The sequence below is a fragment of the Microcaecilia unicolor genome, chromosome 11, assembly GCF_901765095.1.
Source record: "Microcaecilia unicolor chromosome 11, aMicUni1.1, whole genome shotgun sequence".
In the NCBI taxonomy this organism is placed as follows: domain Eukaryota; kingdom Metazoa; phylum Chordata; class Amphibia; order Gymnophiona; family Siphonopidae; genus Microcaecilia; species Microcaecilia unicolor.
Window position 1 is genome coordinate 114813 of NC_044041.1, and position 19915 is coordinate 134727.

The 19915-nt window shown below is 47.5% G+C and overlaps 1 protein-coding gene across 8 annotated transcripts in view; it reads right to left on the bottom strand.

Moving 5' to 3' along the window:
• LOC115480475 (mitotic-spindle organizing protein 2B-like) overlaps window positions 1-19115 on the bottom strand; it is a 40421-nt gene extending 21306 nt beyond the window's left edge. For 3 of the 8 annotated variants that reach the window (XM_030219185.1, XM_030219179.1, XM_030219178.1), the window contains exons 1-3: window positions 18893-18957; window positions 16939-17218; window positions 11665-11810 (exon numbers count right to left, since the gene is read on the bottom strand). In XM_030219185.1, the coding sequence (XP_030075045.1) occupies window positions 11665-11810; window positions 16939-17218; window positions 18893-18932 (466 nt within the window). In that variant the 5' untranslated portion in view covers window positions 18933-18957. Of the gene's footprint in view, window positions 1-11664; window positions 11811-16938; window positions 17219-18892; window positions 18958-18999 lie in introns of those variants that run through there. The other 5 variants (XM_030219182.1, XM_030219184.1, XM_030219181.1 and 2 more) reach the window with 5 other exon arrangements.
• Between the last annotated feature and the right edge of the window lie 800 nt (window positions 19116-19915).

Consider the following 19915-nt stretch of genomic DNA (forward strand, 5'->3'; position numbering starts at 1 on the left):
ACACGTTTTGACAGCGCCAAACCACTCAGAGAAAAACTACACCGGCTACCAATCAAAGAACGTATCACTTTCAAAATCTGCACGACTGTTCATAAAATTATCTACGGCGAGGCACTGGGAGACATGACAGACCTCATCGACCTGCCAACCAGAAACACCACAAAATCAGCACAATCATACCTAAACCTCCACTACCCAAACAGCAAAGGACTCAAATACAAATCCACCTATGCAACCAGCTTCTCCTACCTAAGTGCACAACTATGGAACGCATTCCCAAAAGCAGTAAAAACTATGCTCGACCACCTAAATTTTCGGAAAGCACTAAAGACAGACCTGTTCAGAAGAGCATACCCCACTGACCCAACATAAAAATACCTGGACACTTGCAACACAATGTAACCAAAGACTGTAACAAACATTACCTGACTCTTCTTCCCCCTTTTCCGTTCCCCCCAACTGTACCTACCATAAATGTAACTCATTCTACTACAATAGCACTTTGTATTCATTCATACTATGTATTTGTTCAGACCGTAATCGGTAATGCCGTTAATGGTTATATGTAAGCCACATTGAGCCTGCAAAAGTGGGAAAATGTGGGATACAAATGTAACAAATAATAATAATAATTATCTAGTCTGGAGGTTCCAAATTCATTCCCTTCCTCAAATTCTTTGACTGAAGCCACCAAACTAGATTGCGTCTGGCCTCTCCTTGTAAGGGCAGAACTAAATTCCAATTCTGACCATGGGAAGACCAGCAAGACAGGAGAGCTGCCTGAAAAGGTTGCTTATAAGTTCTGGTCCACGGCACTAGATCCAGTGTGGTTGCCATTGACCCCAAAACTTGGAGGTAAGTCGAGGTAGCCGGTTTAAAACTTAAGAAGATTCTTGATCTGACCTTGTAACTTGAGTATCTTCTGTTTGGCCAAAAACACCTTCCCTCAATGGTGGTGAACCATACTGGGTCAGACCAATGGTCCATCTAGTCCAGTATCCCCTGCTTCCATCAGTGGCCAATTCAGGTAACAAGTACCTGATGGAATCCCAAATAGTAGCAAGATTCATGCTACTGATATCAAGGACACGCAGTTGCTTCCCCATGTCTCTCACAATAGTAGACTATGGATTTTACCTCCAGAACTTGTTCAAACCTTTTTTACACCCAAATACACTAACCGCTGATACCACATCCTCTGGCAACAAGTTCCAGATCTTTACTATTTGTTGAGTGAAAAAATATTTCCTCTTGTTTGTTTTAAAAGTGGTATGATGTAACTTCCTTGAGTGTCCCCTAGTCTTTGTACTTTTTGAAAGAGTAAAAAATCAATTTACCCATTCAACACCACCCAGTATTTTGTAGGTCTTCTCTTTTCCAAACTGAAGAGTCCTAACCTCTTACGCCTTTCCTCATATGAGAGGAGTTTCATTCCCTTAATCATTTTGGTTGCCCTTCTTTGAACCTTTTCTAATTCTACTATATCTTTTTTAAGGGGGGGGGGAAGGGAATGGGACTTGATATACTGCCTTTCTGTGTTTTTTTTGCAACTACATTCAAAGCAGTTTACTTAATATATACAGGTACTTATGTGTACTTGGAGCAATGGAGGGTTAAGTGACTTGCCCAGAGTCACAAGGAGCTGTAATGGGAATTGAACTCAGTTCCCCACGATCAAAGTCCACTGCACTAACCACTAGGCTACTCCTCCACTCATTCCACCAATAAGAGCCAACCTCATCAGTGATGTCACAATGGCTTGATTGCCCAATACAGTTCCCCAGGATCAAAGTCCACTGCACTAACCACTAGGCTACTCCTCCACTTCACCAACTTAATGTAACCTGGGTCTCAGCGTCCTTGGGCACCCCTCAACCTGGGCCACAAGACCAAACCAAACCATAACACTCTTCTTCAATTTCACACAGTTCAGTCTTACATGAGCTTGGGTTTAGGCCGTGGCTGGACTTACTCCAGTAGGCCATAGTGTACTGAGCTGGGTTGTACCTGAATACTCTTCATCAGGTTGCTAGGTCTATGGAAGGGGCTGGGATCCCCTACTTCCCACCTTGAGCACTCCTCCACGTCACGCAGTTAATGCTTTACTGGCTGAAACCTTCCTCTCCGGTCAGCCTTAGATTCTTGAACCCATCCAGGACACCCCCCTCTCCTCAAAGGTCCCGGCAGGGGTAGCGGCAATCAAAATCATTGGTATTGCTTTCCACAATACTAACATTTAACAACTCCTAACTCCTCCCCTACTGCCATTCAACAACCAGAAACATTTTCCTCTGCAATTTACCCAGGAACCCACCTCCTTTATCACCCACAACCTCAGAACTCCCCCCCTCAGTAACTCTGGAGAGTTCTCAGGTCTTTAGAAATCCTGATTACATTGGGGGATTATATTAAGATACGGCGACTAGAATTGCACAAGGTGCCTTAATACTACAGTCTCCATGAGGGTACCAGATTGCTCTTGGCCAAGATGACTACCCAACATAACTTCTCTAGAAGACCCACTACTCGAACGTAGCCTGGCAACTCTTCTGAAATTATTTTTCCCTGATTAACCAGTTGTCTAGATAAGGGTGTAATGGAATTACTTCTCACTTAGAGCTGACCAAAGTGAAAGGATCAGTGCAAATCTGGTGCTGCTCCCGGATGGGAATAAGTACGTCTTGCTGAGGTCCAAAGAGGTCAGGAACTTCCCCCAACAAATCACCACAATCAAGGATTTCAGAATCTCCATGCAAAAACTTGAAACCTTTAGAGCTTGATTTACCCCTCTGAGGTCCAGGATGGGTCAGAAAGTTCTCTCCTTTTTGGGAACCACAAAGTAATGCAATAACAACCCAACCTCTGCTCCTCCTGTCTAAGGTAACAGACATTGCCTTTGCTGTGACAGGAGAATGGCATGGAGACCCCCTCTGTCCACCCTCCCCTGAGACAACTCTCTGTCTCTCCTCCAATCCTACCCAACTACCTGTAGGCCCTCCTCAGGCCTACTTAGGAAGTTCTTGTGGTCAGAAACGAACTCTACTCATTTCTGCCACTGTTCTGATGCAATGGCTGCCACAGGAGGTCCTGGCAGTCAATTTGTGTTTGGAACCAGCGCTGCCACTGAAAGTCTCAGCAGCCGTTGTATCAGAGCAGCGGCAAGAGGCAGGAACAAGTAGGATTCGTTCCTGACCCTGAAGAAGCCACTAGATCACCAGGGCGTACTAGGGTATGTCTGGGGAGGGACTACAGGTGGTCGGGCAGAGAGTGAGTTTTGAGTTTCAGATGAAAATGCACAGGCATTTTTGGCCGAAACACGAATCCAGATTTTGGTCTGGTTTTGGTGCCGAATCTCAAACTGAAACTTGGTCGGCCTCTACTTCTATTCTACATCTGCGAAAGGAACTTTCTTGAGAAAGAAACCTTCCATGCTAAGAAGCAGTGACTGTCTGTTGTGTATCTCCTAAGGTCACAAAAGTGACCTCGAGCCAACTGAGAACGTGCCATCCTCGAGAGGCTTAAAATCTTGGGCCCAATATTCAAAATGATTTAAACGGCCAGGAGACACTCTTAGCTGTTTAAATTGCTTGGTCGGGGCTAACTGGAAATATTCAGCAGCGCATAACCAAACAGTGCTGCTAAATCTTGCCGCCAACCCCTAAATGGAGGGGGGGAGGGGAATGGACAGAGCATGGCCCTAGCTGGTTAGCAGCAATATTCAGACTGCTAACTCTCTAGGTAAACGCATAAAGTTAGGACAGAAAAAAAGATGTTCAAACTTTATGCACCGTTCTGAATATCAGCCGGTGCCTGCTTGTCCCACCTCCTCGTGATCCCCCCTCCCACACCCTGAAGAAAATATAAGATTGCCTCGGTCTCCCCCCCCCCCCCCCACCCCCAACCTCCGTAGGCTCCTTTGGGCCTCCCTGAAGTCCCTGGTGGTCTAAGGGCAAATCAGGCAGCAGCGATGCCCAGTGGCTCCTGCTTAGCAATGGCCTGCAGCTCAAACTGGCTGCTGTGACCTCTAGCAGCAGCCTCATGGTACATGTATCGTGGTACCTGAAGTGCCTTGAGTCTGCCTCGAGTCTTCCGCTAGAGTTCGTGGCAGATTTTACACTGCAGGCCAGCACTGGGCAGGAGTGATTTACCCTAGACCACCAGGGATTTCTTCAGGTAGGCCCAGGGGAGCCTACAGAGGTGAGTGGGGGCTGGGAGAGTCCTGTATTTCCTTGGGGAAGGGAGGGAGATTGGGGTGGTGCGCTGCCTAAACTGTTTTTTTGGGGGGTCTTGTTTGTATTTTTTTTTTTTTTTTAATTTATAGAAGTGTTTATTGAAATTTGTTAACCAGTACAATCATCATGAAACTCAGTACATAACCTTTTGTGAATTTTGTATCAAATCACATTCATAAGTCTGAACATATCTAGACATCGGCAAACAAAAATGCTTAATTCAAAACTATTTCCACTTCAAACTTTTTCCAATTTTTACATGTTATGAATCCCCCCCAAGAGCTATTTTTCCCTTCTACTAACTTGTCCCTCTCCCCCCCTCCCACCCCCCCCTCCCTCTAACACTTGTTCACACCCTTTATCGCCAATTTCCTTTCAAGAATGGTTCCCAAATCCTTGCCCATTTAGTCTTAGTTTTTCGCTTTTCTGCAGTCAATCTCTCCATCTCACATATATAATGCAGTTTTGTTATCCATCGTACCAGTGAGGGGACTTTTGGGGACTTCCAGTGGTATGCTAGGTTCAAGCGAGCTGCATGTAGTGAATCCCTAATCAATAGCCACTGATCCTGTGTACAGCCCTCCGGCCTTTGTCCTAATACAAAAACAAGGGGATGCCACTGCACAGATCGTCCCACCCAGACTTGCAAGCGGTTTTGTACCCCTCTCCAGTATGCCTGTGCCTTTCGGCATGACCACCAAATGTGACCCATAGTTCCCGGCCCCCCACAATTTCTCCAGCACTCCCCCGACACATTAGTATACATGTGATGTAACCGTACCGGTGTCAGATACCATCGGTAAAACACCTTGACAGCGTTTTCTTGCATTGTCACTGCTAAAGAAGATCTCAGTGTCTGTTTTTCTAGAGACTGCCAATTTGTGTCTGATAGGGTGAACTGTAGCTCCTGTTCCCATCTTCTCCTGTGTAAAACAGAAGGTTTGGCATTCGCCCCCTGGTACCTATAGAGGTAGGAAATCAGTCCACGCGAGCCCTTCAGAGCTACACATGCCTCCTCCAGCGGGTGTACATCACGTCGCATAGAAGCTCTATACGTTGATCCTTTCAAAAAATGAGCCAACTGTAAGTAAGCAAAATGATCACTAGGCCTAAGCCCAAAATCATCCCTCAGTGTGTCAAATGTTGTAAGATTTTCTCCTGTGTGTACCTGTCCCATCATGTCCAATCCCGCCTCTGCCCATCTGCAAAAGGTGTTATTGCCAATACCAGGTTCGAACAAGGGATTATCCACTATTGGGGCCAAGCCAGATATTGGGGGCTGCCGTTCTGGGAACATTAAGTCCCAGTAATAAAATGTGGTCTGAACCGTTGGTGGGAACCTATCTACCCGACCTCTGTGTTTGTTTAACATCCACATCAAATGGCCAAGGGACCTGGAACCCGTCAGTTCTTGCTCTAAAGTAACCCACAATTTAAAATCCTCTTTTCTAAACCAATCTACCGCCGCTCTCGCCTGTGCTGCAGTGTAGTACCAGAACAGGTTTGGCACTCCTAGCCCTCCCTGCCTCTTGGACCTGTACAGAAAAGCTCTGGGCAGCCTTGGTCTTCTCTGATTCCAGACAAATCTAATGAGCATATCCTGAAGTCCCGACAGAAAGGACCTGGGCAGTCGCAATGGGAGGACTTGAAACAGGTATAAGAAACGTGGTAGAATATTCATTTTGATCGCGGCAATGCGCCCAAACCAGGATAAACTCATTGTCTGCCATCTGTCCAAATCTCGTTGTATTTCTCTCTTAAGGGCAGGATAATTAACTGCAAACAGCTCAGACAATTGCCCTGAAATCTTCACGCCGAGGTAACTTAAGGCACTAGTTGTCCACTTAAAAGTAAAGGTCTCTTGTAGGGAGTCCCTCACCTCTCGAGATAGATCCACCGGTAGTCCCACTGACTTACTAACATTCAGTTTATAGCCTGAGATCTTGGTATAGTCCTCTATCTCCTTCAATAAATTTGGAAGGGAAATCAAAGGCTTTGTGAGGGACAGGAGCACATCGTCCGCAAACAGGGCAATTTTATATTCATGAGATCCCACCCTTACTCCCGAGATATCGTCATTTTCCCTAATAGCTGCCGCCAAGGGCTCCATAGCTAGGTCAAATAGTAGGGGGGACAGCGGGCATCCTTGTCTAGTTCCTCGTCCAAGGATGAAGGAGCTTGAGGTTCCCCCGTTCACTCTTACACACGCCTGGGGCGAGGAATATAGTGCCTGGATCCATGTTCTGAAAATCTGACCTATCCCCATCCTATGCAGAGCCTTATCTAGGTATCCCCAGTGTACCCGATCGAATGCCTTTTCCGCATCCAACCCAAGCAACACTAAAGGCTGATGTTTTGTCTGAGCTGCATACACCAAGTCTATCGTACGGCGTATATTATCCATTGCCTGCCTCTTTGCTACGAAGCCCACCTGGTCTGGATGAACCAAGCCAGGAAGCATTAGGCCCAAGCGGTTTGCCAGCACCTTCGCCAGTATCTTAATATCTGTATTGAGTATAGATATGGGTCTATAAGAAGCACATTCCGTGTTGTCTTTACCAGGCTTTGGTATTACTGCCACCCATGCCTCCATCATAGACTTTGGAAAAGGAGCTCCCTCTCTAACTGAGTTAATAATTTTCGTTAAATAGGGCGCCAATTCAAAAACGAATGTCTTATAAAACTCGTTTGTGAAGCCGTCCAAACCTGGCACCTTACCCGTCGGTAATGCTTTAATCACCCTTATTACCTCATCTACCCTCACCGGAGCTTCTAATTCTTCCCGTTTCAAGTCTGACAGTTTCGGCAGATTCTTATTCGCCAAATAGTCCTCGATTTGCCCAGTCTGTACAGCAGCATCCTCTTTGTATAACAGCTCATAGTATTTAGCAAAACGGTCTCTGATCTGTGTTGATTTGTGAACCATGTGTCCCTTGACATCCCTAACTCTCAATATGTGTCGGTCAACTCTTAATTTTCTTAATTTGGAGGCCAACAACCTTCCAGGCTTGTTGCTACACTCATAGTAAGTCTGATTCAACCTTGCGTGCACAAATTTAAGACTTGCCTCATGCAAAGCTGCGATTTCCAACCTCTTTGCCTGTAATTTTCGGTAGTCAGACACAGATCCAGACGTCCTGTATCTGAGCTCCAAAACACCCACTTGCTCCGTACATTGCTTCAAGCGTGTTTTATGGACTCGGGCTTTTATACTAGCATGCTTTATAAAATGCCCTCTTGAAACCGCCTTAAAGGCATCCCACACTATGGCAACCGGCGGTCCAGAGTCCCAATTGAGTGTAAAATATTCTCGCAAGACTGGAAGGAAGCTAGCCCGAACCTCTGGGTCTTGTAATAAATTATTATTAAAAGTCCATCTCTTTTCTCCAGCCTCTTCCCTCAGAGAGGGGACAACCCCCCAGACCGGAGCATGGTCTGAGATGGTTATACTCCCTATGGAGGAGCCCCCCCCTCCCTCCGACAATGATCTATCAAGGAAAATGTAATCTAATCTGGAGTACGTAAGATGCACCTGAGAGTAATAGGTGTAGTCTCTTGCTCCTGGGTTATCCAACCTCCACATATCATACAAACCCACCTCCTGCACAAAGTTTTTTAAAGCCTGAGAGAGCTTGCAGTCTGTCGGAGCAGGAGGAGATGACCGGTCAAGACCAGGTTGCATAGTAGCGTTAAAATCTCCCGCCACCAGCACTTTACCCCTGACAAAAGTCTGCAGCTCCCTTTGAAGCCGGATAAAAAAACGCTCTTGCTTCTCATTGGGTGCATATACACACACCAATGTAAACTCCTCCTGCTCCAACTTTACATGCAAGAATAAAAATCTCCCCTCTTTATCTCTTCTCTGATGTAATATTTGTACATTGACTTCCTTATGAAACAAAATAGCTACCCCTCTTTTTTTAACCCCTGTGGTATCGGAGGCACAAGCCACCTTTGGGTATTGCTTAGAGACCAGTAGCCCCTCATGTCTTCGTAAAAGATGGGTTTCTTGGAGAAAAACAACATGTGGTTTTACTAGGCTCAACTCCCGCAGTAGGGCATGTCTTTTGTATGGAGAATTTAGCCCCTTTATATTATAACTTAAGAATTTATAATCTGTCATTTAGGATTCACAAATTGGACCATATATTCGCGAAAAGGTGTGTAAGACTTGTAATAGCCCCGCTCCTATTGATTGATTCGCCACCCCCCTCCCTTCCCCCCCTCTCTGCCTCCCACATTCTCATCCACCAAGTGGCACCCTTAAGCACCTCTTGGGATATTAGAGAAACGCAACCCCCAAAACAAATACCCCCTAGACTTCTCCCCACCTTTTCAACACATAACCCTCCCTCTCTATTTCACATTTACCAATCGCCCCCGTCTCTTCATTAAAGTATAATCTGCTTAGTATTTCCAAGTCATTACTTGCAACCCTGCAATGAAAGAGAAAAATATGAAATCCAGCAACACAGTCTTATTTATACAGTCACATCTTGGTACTTGATGCTTTCGTTTTCTGCGGGACCCTTTTCCACTTCTGTAGACGTGCCTTGGTCATAGGAGCCACCCCTGTAGGTACCGCCTCGACTGCAGTCAGGCCCATCTCGTATAGATTCCTCCAGGCATCTGCCACTTTCCGGCTTCTCCATTGCTTTCCCTTGATTTCATAGCAAATGGCAAATGGAAAGGCCCATCTGTAGGCAATCTTTTCCTTGTTCAGGATCTCAATCACCGGCTTCATCGCACGCCTCTGTGTCAAGGTGAATAGTGAAAGATCCTGAAAAACCGAAACCTGTGCATCCTTAAAAACCAGAGCTGGAAGCCGCCTTGCTTTCTGCAGAATCATTTCTTTATATGCATAGGAGGAAAAGCGAACCAGGATATCTCTTGGTTTATTGTCCGCTCGGGTACCCTGCACTCTGTGTGCTCGATCCATGGTCGCCTCTGCTGGGTCCCAGATCTCCCCCATTATCTTTTCACATAGGGCACGCACCATAACTTGGACATTTTCCGCATTACCTTCTTCTGGGACCCCACGGAATCTCAAATTGTGCCTTCTTCCCCTGTTTTCCAAATCGTCAAGTTTATACTTATAGTCCTCCACTTGTTCCTGCAGCTGAGAAATCTGGATTCCCAGTGCGCCATGTTGTTCCTCCTGCTCGTCCACGCGTTCTTCTAAAGTTTCGACTCGCCCTCCTAACTCCTTTAGGTCCAAACTGATGGCATCCACATGCTCCAATATTTCCACCTTGGAAGCTTTTATTTCCTCTCGGAGTGCTTCTAAACAGCGAGTTAGTTCTTTGGACGGGCTGTTTTTTGACGCGGGACGGCGTGATGCCACGTGGGAGGCAGCCGAATCAGAGTCGGACATCGTCGGGGAAACGGGGCGCGAAAGACTCCTCGCCGTCCGTCTCTTCGCCGTACCCTCGTTCCCTCGCAGCTGCGACGAAGGGAGTTTGCTCATTTTGATCCGTGAGGTTTGCCCCGCGGTTTCTCTATATCGCTGCCTAGTTCAGAGTGTTATGAGCACGACTAAAGCTGATTTGAGGTAGGTGAGTGTCGGAGCTAATCGTCTAGGCGGCCATTTGTCTCCGTGACGTCACTTCCTCCTCTTGTTTGTATTTTTTAATTTATGCAGGTTCCGGCAGATATTCAGCCGGGACTCGCGTTAAGTGTCTTATGCAGGTCCCGGCTGAATATTGGCTGGGAGACGTATTTGCTCCAATGGCCAGGACATCCATAATTGGCATTGGACATTCAGTGCCAGTGCCCAGATATGGCCTGAAACTGAATATCCCAAGCTAGTTTAGTAGCTGGTAATAGCAATTAAAAAAAATCGCTGACCACCACTGGCTCATCTATCAAATTCTTAACCAACCACTCTTGGATTCCTGTCCCTTCAACCACTAACCCTTCCTTTAACAAGTCGGCTCTGTGCAAAAGTAATAGAAACCCTTTTTTGCGGGGGGGGGGGGGGGTAGAACCAGAGTCTGAGACAGAAAATGAATTACCTGTGTCTCAAATGCAGCACTGGCTGTTTTCTAGAGCATCTGACCAGCTAAGGACTTGAGGTCTCGGACTCTCAAAGTGGTCCTCAGTCAGCTGCAGCATGGTTGAAGTCGTAGCAAAAACTGGGTCATTATCAGACCCAGACACAGTCTTACCGAGGGCTCCTCGGGTCTTTTGCAACTCTCGCAGTTCCAATTGTCCGATACAGAAAAACTGCACGTCATGCTCCCTCTGACCACTCGGCAGGAGCCACACTGCACACAGCTCTCGCTGGAAATTTTGGGGGTTCAGCTTGAGCCACTCAACAAGACCCCAGCTCCAGTGCTTGCAAACGAGACTGAGGAGACTTACGCCCCAACTCCTGTCACCCCTACCCCAAACTCTAGCTCCTGTGTTTGGTAAGGAAAACTACTACTGAAAGGTGTGAGCAAATCCAAATAAAAAAATTGTTGAGAGTGGCTCTCAGGGCTCTCATGGGACCTTTCCCTCAAATAGGCGAGACGCACCGAAGGGCAGGCAACCCAGCAGGGAAATTAAAGTGGCATGGCGGGGTAGGGGGGAGGGATCTGGATGTGACACCCCAATCCAAGATGCTCTGAAACTCTACAAAAGCAGGGTTGTTATTTTTTCTTTTTGAAATAAATGTAAATCTTATAGCAATATAATTTAATCTGGAAACAGCCACATTTGACCTGTCCTACTTTACCAACCTAGACTTCACAGGATGCCCACCTGCCATCTCCTGGAGACTGAGAAATACTGACTGGATTGGGACTGTATAATATACTTATAGTGTGATGTCATTAGTCAGTAGCTCTCAGTCTCCATCTGCTGGTAGAAGAAGACAAACCCAACTGTCTAGACTGGTCTGATGAGACGATAAAGGAAGCATGAGTTAACTTAAGCCACCTATTCAACAAGATTTGTCAGCAGTAGCATATTACTGAGGTAATACCCTCAGTCTTGGGAGATAGAGGCCCAACAGTTGTATGCATAAAGAATATTCACAGCTAGTACCATACAGATAATGTGGGATTCTGAGTGGCGTACCTTACAACACCCTGGAGAAAGGAAAACAGTCCTAGGAAGTGAAAAAAGCAGCACAGTACTGGCAAAGGAGGAAAGAACAAGGTAAGTGTGGGCCAGTAACAGAGAACATGGTTAACAAAAGTTCACAACAAGCCTAGAAGATCTGGAAAGGTGCAGTGTTGTTTTTATGTTACCTTTTTGACTTTACCTCTGTAGGATTTAAAAAATCAAACCTATTCTTGTGTATTACATGACTAAAATATTTGTTCTACAGTATCTGAACTATCCCCTTTTTTTGAGATGTTAACCAATGTATAATAATTATAGATTCATTATTTACTAAGGTATTAAAATTCAGAGAATAACTTTGAAATATCATCAGTATTCTAACCTCTTGCATCTGACAGGGTAACAGGTGGGGCAGCAGTACTGGTCTCAGAAGCGGTGTCTGCTAATCTGTGTCCAGCACACATAGACTTGAGCATCTGGAAGACAGCCAGAGGTGCAACGTTCATCTTCAGTAGATCCACTAAGATTCTGTGAAAGACAGCAAAAAAACAACAGAACATCTGGAAAACAACACCACACAAGGGAAGACCTTCAATTTCTGACTGTATAAAATGAGCTCTCTGCATCCAAACTATCATGGCAGATATGTAAACAAGTGGTGAAAGCATGCAGAGCATGGCTCATGGAATTCTCGCTTTCCTATGTGTGCGCATCTACTTTGCATGCTTATCTGTTTTGTGTATGCATGTTTGCATGTGTTGGCATATTTATTTGTTGCATTTGTACCCCACATTTTCCCACCTATTTGCAGGCTCAATGTGGCTTACATAGTATTTATTTATTTATTTATTTATTAATTAATTGCATTTGTACCCCGCACTTTCCCACTCAAAGCAGGTTCAATGCGGCTAACATAGTAATTGGGATTACAAAGTATTGGTGGAGAGAAATAAGTTGAGTATTATCGGAGTAATAAAAGAAATAGGAATGTAGGAATGCAGGGATGAGGAGAGTAGGAGAAGTATGAGCAAGGGTAAGTGAGCAATTGGAGGGTAGATGAGGCGGAGGGGAATGGGCAAGAGTGAAGGGAGTAGGAGAAGTATGAGCAAGGGTAAGTGAGCAGTTGGAGGGTAGATGAGGCAAAGGGGGAATGGGCAAGAGTGAAGGGAGTAGGAGAAGTATGAGTAAGGGTAAGTGAGCAGTTGGAGGGTAGATGAGGCGGAGGGGAATGGGCAAGAGTGAAGGGAGTAGGAGAAGTATGAGCAAGGGTAAGTGAGCAGTTGGAGGGTAGATGAGGCAAAGGGGGAATGGGCAAGAGTGAAGGGAGTAGGAGAAGTATGAGCAAGGGTAAGTGAGCAGTTGGAGGGTAGATGAGGCGGAGGGGAATGGGCAAGAGTGAAGGGAGTAGGAGAAGTATGAGCAAGGGTAAGTGAGCAGTTGGAGGGTAGATGAGGCGGAGGGGAATGGGCAAGGGAGTAGGAGAAGTATGAGCAAGGGTAAGTGAGCAGTTGGAGGGTAGATGAGGCGGAGGGGAATGGGCAAGAGTGAAGGGAGTAGGAGAGGTGTGAGTAAGGGTAAGTGAGCAATTGGAGGGTAGATGAGGCGGAGGGGAATGGGCAAGAGTGAAGGGAGTAGGAGAAGTATGAGCAAGGGTAAGTGAGCAGTTGGAGGGGTAGATGAGGCGGAGGGGAATGGGCAAGAGTGAAGGGAGTAGGAGAAGTATGAGCAAGGGTAAGTGAGCAATTGGAGGGTAGATGAGGCGGAGGGGAATGGTCAAGAGTGAAGGGAGTAGGAGAAGTATGAGCAAGGGTAAGTGAGCAGTTGGAGGGGTAGATGAGGCGGAGGGGAATGGGCAAGAGTGAAGGGAGTAGGAGAGGTGTGAGTAAGGGTAGGTGAGCATTGGGGGAGGGTCGATGAGGCGAAAGGGGATAGAACAAGGGATAAGCAGGTACGAGGGGAGTAGGAGAAGTATGAGCAAGGGTAAGTGAGCAGTTGGAGGGTAGATGAGGCGGAGGGGAATGGGCAAGAGTGAAGGGAGTAGGAGAAGTACGAGCAAGGGTAAGTGAGCAATTGGAGGGTAGATGAGGCGGAGGGGAATGGGCAAGAGTGAAGGGAGTAGGAGAGGTGTGAGTAAGGGTAAGTGAGCAATTGGAGGGTAGATGAGGCGGAGGGGAATGGGCAAGAGTGAAGGGAGTAAGAGACGTATGAGCAAGGGTAAGTGAGCAGTTGGAGGGTAGATGAGGCGGAGGGGAATGGGCAAGAGTGAAGGGAGTAGGAGAAGTATGAGCAAGGGTAAGTGAGCAGTTGGAGGGTAGATGAGGCGGAGGGGAATGGGCAAGAGTGAAGGGAGTAGGAGAGGTGTGAGTACGGGTAAGTGAGCAATTGGAGGGTAGATGAGGCGGAGGGGAATGGGCAAGAGTGAAGGGAGTAAGAGACGTATGAGCAAGGGTAAGTGAGCAGTTGGAGGGTAGATGAGGCGGAGGGGAATGGGCAAGAGTGAAGGGAGTAGGAGAAGTATGAGCAAGGGGAAGTGAGCAGTTGGAGGATAGATGAGGCGGAGGGGAATGGGCAAGAGTGAAGGGAGTAGGAGAGGTGTGAGTAAGGGTAGGTGAGCATTGGGGGAAGGGGGATAGAATAGGGGATAAGCAGGGGAAAATGGGGCGGGAGATATAGTCTAGGTCGTTGACAAAGGCGTTTGCCCAGTCGGTGGATAACAAATACAAAGTTGTATAGTGATCGTATGAGGTATAAGTGGAGGGTCGGAATGGATGAAGATTGCATGATGTCCTGTTCAATCAGAGTCATGCTGTGTTGGTAGGTGAAGAGGGTTACGTGGGGTCGTTGGGGTAGACTTTTGTCACCCCCACCCTCTAGTTTAAATGTCTAGAAACATTCTGTCTGAATTTCTCCCCAAGGATCCTTTTTCCCATCATTACAGTACAGCCTGTTATTTTTCCACGTATTACCCCATGCGCCTATGTGCCTAAAACCTTCTTCTTTACACCAAGACTCAAGCCACTTATTGAATTCCTCTGTTTTGCGTAGTCTTTCCTCTCCCCTCCCCAACGTAGGAATTACTTCAGAAAAAGCCACAGTCCGAACCAAAGATTTCAGTCCCTCCCCAAGCTTCTGGAACGCTCTCTGTGCTGTAAACTTGCTATTATTGGCCGGGTCATTTGTCCCCAGGTGAATTACAACATCAGAGTTTGAAGCCTCGCTCTCTTCTTGGATCACTTTCAGTGTTTGGTCTGTACATCTTGTAGCTGAAGATCCTGGAAGATATTTCACTACGTTGGAACCCCTGAACTGTGCTCCTAAGTTAATGCCTCTGATAATGGAGTCTCCGAGCAGTAATAATTTTCTGCTTTTCACAATTCTGTCATTAGTTGGGGGATGTTTCTGGGGTTTTGCTGTTTTCATTGCCTCTGATTCTACCACAGTACTTCTTTTTTCGCTATCATAATGATGCAACACTGCAAAAGAATTTGACAGGGGCAAAGCTTGGAAGGGCGAGTGTTTCTGTGTCACAGATCTTAGTCTACCAGAGCCTACTGTGACCCATCTATTCCTCTGATGTTTCATTCTGTGAGGCAGTGGTGGTGGTGGTAAATTAGCTGGGAAACGAGTCATCCTGGACGCTTCTTTCATTATAGTTAATTCCTTCTTGGGTTTGTTGATCTCTCCTTTCAAGGCTGATATTTGGAGACAGACAGGACAAGCTCTAAGGTTCCAGATAGTTTGCCTTAGGACTAAACCAGAACATATATTGCACTGAATGAAGGTCATAATGATGTGATTCACAAGTGTGAAAAGTTGAACTATGAGAGGGAATAACAAGAATTAGGATTGACCAATTAAGTGTAATGAAGATAGTTGTCCCTTGATTGCCCTATATAAAGGGAGTTTACCTAAGGGTGGGTGGGACTAGGACACAGGTAACCTCAGTTACCAATCAAACCAAGTCTAAAAATTGATCAGTCCCAAGTGACTACTTGGTGAATTATTCAGAGAGAGAAAAGGAAAAGGGAAATGGGACTTGTTATACCGTCTTTCTGAGGTTTTTGCAACTACATTCAAAGCAGTTTACATTTATTCAGGTACTTATTTTGTACCAGGGGCAATGGAGGGTTAAGTGACTTGCCCAGAGTCACAAGGAGCTGCAGTGGGAATCGAACTCAGTTCCCCAGGATCCTTGTGGAGTGGAGGAGTAGCCTAGTGGTTAGTGCAGTACCAGATCTTCAAGTACCAGATAGGCAGCCCGAGATCAAGAAAATCTGGCAGAAGGATTTAGAACCACTGAGTGCCAAAGGCTTTATTAAGAGTTTCCAAGCACACATGGATAAATTGCCTACATTAGCTACAGAAGGAAGCTGTCTTTGGCAGCTACAGTGAGCATTAGCAGTAAATTTGAGAGACTGAGATCACATACCTCAGCTTAGGAGCGAGATTCATTACTACCATGATATGCGCAAAACTAAGTTGGCGACATTACGCCTGACTGAACCACGTTATCTAGTAACCACTGGATCCTAGATGATCCTTCATCACAATATTCCCATTTGTAAGCACCAGGTCCGTTACTACCACCTCCTAAGAGTGATCTTTTACCAATTATTGTCTCTCCCTGCCGATGTAAGCCACATTGAGCCTGCAAAAAGGTTGGAAAATGTGGGATACAAATGCAACAAATAAATAAATAATTTAAGGATCTTTCTACCTACAAATGACACCTCAGTCAAGATATCATAACAAAAATGATAAAGGGGATGGGACGGCTTCTCTATGAGGAAAGGCTAAAGCAACTAGGGCTCTTCAGTTTGGAGAAAAGACGGCTAAGGGGAGATATGATAGAGGTCTATAAAATAATGAGTGGAGTGGAATGGGTAGATGTGAAGCGTCTGTTCCCACTTTCCAAAAATACTAGGACTAGGGGGCATGCGAAGAAGCTAAGACAATATTTCTTCACTCAACAAGTAATTAAACTCTGGAATTCGTTGACAATGTAGTAAAGGCAGTTAGCTTAGTGGGGTTTAAAAAAGGTTTGGATGGCAGCACAAAATGTATTGTACTGTTTTGTGATCATGCCAGGTATTTGTGACCTGGGTTGGCCACTGTTGGAAACAGGATACTGGGCTTGATGGACTTTCGGTCTGTCCCAGTATGGCAACACTTACATACTTCAGGAATTCCAGTAGAATAACTTGCCTTTTTGTTTAAATTTAGGGGCAGTGAGGGGAGGGGGAGAGAGATTTGTTGCATGGTCTGGATGTACACTCTGTGCCAGTGACTTTTTTTTTTTTTTATGTGTGAGAGACATTTGACAATGAACTGCAGATTTCAGCCACATTTGCATGCTCCTTGCTTGTAACATAGCTGTGGGTTTTTTTGCTTGCGTTAGCTGTGTGGTAGAACTGAGGTGCTGAGCTGGATGTACTGAGTGTGTTTGTAGGAACAATAATGATCACATGGTGTAAGTCAGATTATTACTATTACATGTAATCCACCAGACAACGAGAGAGCATGAGGACAGTGAATATGTGAAAGGCAAGCAGGATTACTTTGAAGCGGAAGCTCAAGCCCAGCCTGCTGGTGTATTTTGGCAGTGATACTGTGCAATCTCAGAGTCTGGAGCGGACTCAGCAGCTTCTCCACTCACTTGAACACCTCCTGATCCATGCTGATGCCAGCGGCCTGCGCCAGTTCGTACAGCTCGGCTTCCTCCGCATTCAGCACCTTCTTCTTCTTCAGTGCGTATTTGTGCAGGGAGCCGCTCACCGCTGCTACCAAGGCTGCCTGCTCCGGCCCAGGGCCGCTGCCACCGCCTCCTCCTACTGCTGGCACTGTCAGTGTCATCCCGGAGCCTGCGCCCAGTCCCAGAGCCTGCTGCTGATGCTGCTGGGGCCCTGCCATCACCGGGGCAATGATCGGGAACGGAACTGTGAAGAGAGCGAATCTCACACATTAGACTGAACTCCCCCTCCCCACCTCTACGCTCACCCCTTCCCCTTGCATGCTGAGCCCACCTCTATGCTCCCCCTTGCATGCTGAGCCCACCCTCATCATGCGAGCCCATTTCTATGCTCACCCCCTTCCCCTTGCATGCTGAGCCCACCTGTACGTTCCCCCTCCCCCTTAAATGCTGAAACCACCCCCACCATGCAAGCGCACCTCTATGCTCCCCCTCCTCCTTGCATGCCGAGCCCACCCCCACCTCTACGCTCACCCCTTCCCCTTGCATGCCGAGTCTACTTCTATACTCCCCCTTGCATGCTGAGCCCACCCTCATCATGCGAGCCCATCTCTACGTTCCTCCTCCCCCTTGCATGCTGAGCTCACCCCTGCCCCCACCATGCGAGCCCACCACTACGCTCTCCCTCCCCCTTGCATGTTGAAACCACCCCACCATGCGAGCGCACCTCTACGCTCCCCCTCCTTCTTGCATGCTGAGCCCACCCCCGCCCCTACCATGCAAGCGCACCTCTATGCTCACCCCTCCCCCATGTGAGCCCACCTCTGTGTTCCCCCTCCCCCTTAAATGCTGAAACCACCCCACCATGCAAGCGCACCTCTACGCTCCCCTCCTCCTTGCATGCCGAGCCCACCTCTACGTTCCCCCTCCCTCTTAAATGCTGAAACCACCCCCACCATGCAAGCGCACCTCTACGCTCCCCCTCCTCCTTGCATGCCGAGCCCACCTCTACGTTCCCCCCCCCCCCTTAAATGCTGAAACCACCCCCACCATGCAAGCGCACCTCTACGCTCCCCCTCCTCCTTGCATGCCGAGCCCACCCCCACCTCTACGCTCACCCCTTCCCCTTGCATGCCGAGTCTACTTCTATACTCCCCCTTGCATGCTGAGCCCACCCTCATCATGCGAGCCCATCTCTACGTTCCTCCTCCCCCTTGCATGCTGAGCTCACCCCTGCCCCCACCATGCGAGCCCACCACTACGCTCTCCCTCCCCCTTGCATGTTGAAACCACCCCACCATGCGAGCGCACCTCTACGCTCCCCCTCCTTCTTGCATGCTGAGCCCACCCCCGCCCCTACCATGCAAGCGCACCTCTATGCTCACCCCTCCCCCATGTGAGCCCACCTCTGTGTTCCCCCTCCCCCTTAAATGCTGAAACCACCCCACCATGCAAGCGCACCTCTACGCTCCCCTCCTCCTTGCATGCCGAGCCCACCTCTACGTTCCCCCTCCCTCTTAAATGCTGAAACCACCCCCACCATGCAAGCGCACCTCTACGCTCCCCCTCCTCCTTGCATGCCGAGCCCACCTCTACGTTCCCCCTCCCCCTTAAATGCTGAAACCACCCCCACCATGCAAGCGCACCTCTACGCTCCCCCTCCTCCTTGCATGCCGAGCCCACCTCTACGTTCCCCCTCCCCCTTAAATGCTGAAACCACCCCACCATGCAAGCGCACCTCTACGCTCCCCCTCCTCCTTGCATGCCGAGCCCACCTCTACGTTCCCCCTCCCCCTTAAATGCTGAAACCACCCCCACCATGCAAGCGCACCTCTACGCTCCCCTCCTCCTTGCATGCCGAGCCCACCCCCACCTCTACACTCCCCTCCCCCTTGTATGCAGAGCCCACCCCCACACCTACCTCTACCATGCAAGCCCACCTCTACATTGCCCCCTTGCATGTCGAATCATCTCTACGTTCCCCCTCCCCCCTTGCGTGCTGAGCCCCCCCACATCCCCCCCCCTTACATTTTGACCTGATGCACTTTTCCCCTCCCCCTCCCTCGCCCCGGTACCGTCTCAGGTCTCAGATCACTGGTGGCGGAACGGAAGCAGCAATTTACATAAACACCGGAAGTTCCTTCCTTCTCCTCCGTCCGATCGTCCCGCCCTCTCTGACGCAGGAGGGTTGATTGACAACAGGAGACGGCATGACGTGAAAAGTTGAAACCACCTAGGTTAATCTAGGTTTCCCCTTCCCCGAGCAGCCGTCATCCCTGTACACTCAAAGCAAACAAACGTCATCCACGTTCCATTTTTCTTCATCCTACTTCTATTTTCAAACAGTCATTTGGAGGGGCTGCTTTAGGGACCCCCTAGCATGTGTTATATTCATGCAGAAGGGTCACTAAACGGACTATGGGACCACTGAGGTGGTTTTGCTTTTTGTTGTCTTGGACTGAGCTGCAATTTTCAAAGCTGGAAAAGTACATTTTGAAGCTATTGTTTACTTTTTGCAAGGTCTGTTCTGCTGTGATAATGTTTGAAGAACTCTCTAGACTTATGGCTATTATGTGTGGCATCTTTAAATGGCTGCTTGGGACATTAAACCATGGGATTTGGGAATTTAAATGGACTGGGAAGCATTCCAGGACTTTCCTTCAACAGTTGCAATTCACTGGCGGGGGGAGGGGGGCTGGGTCTTCCTGATTTATTCCCATGGGTGTCTCTAGCATTAATAAACAGGGTCATTAATGTCACTTGTGCCGCCAGATTGATTTTTAGAAAGAGTAAATATAGTGAGGTTACTCCTCTATTTAATAAATGACATTGGTTGAATTGAATTTCAAGTTCACTTCAAATGTGTTTATGGATTAAATTCAGGAATCATTGGAGATTTACTCCTATTCTCAAAAGATAGACCTGGCTTGACAAGTTCAAAAAT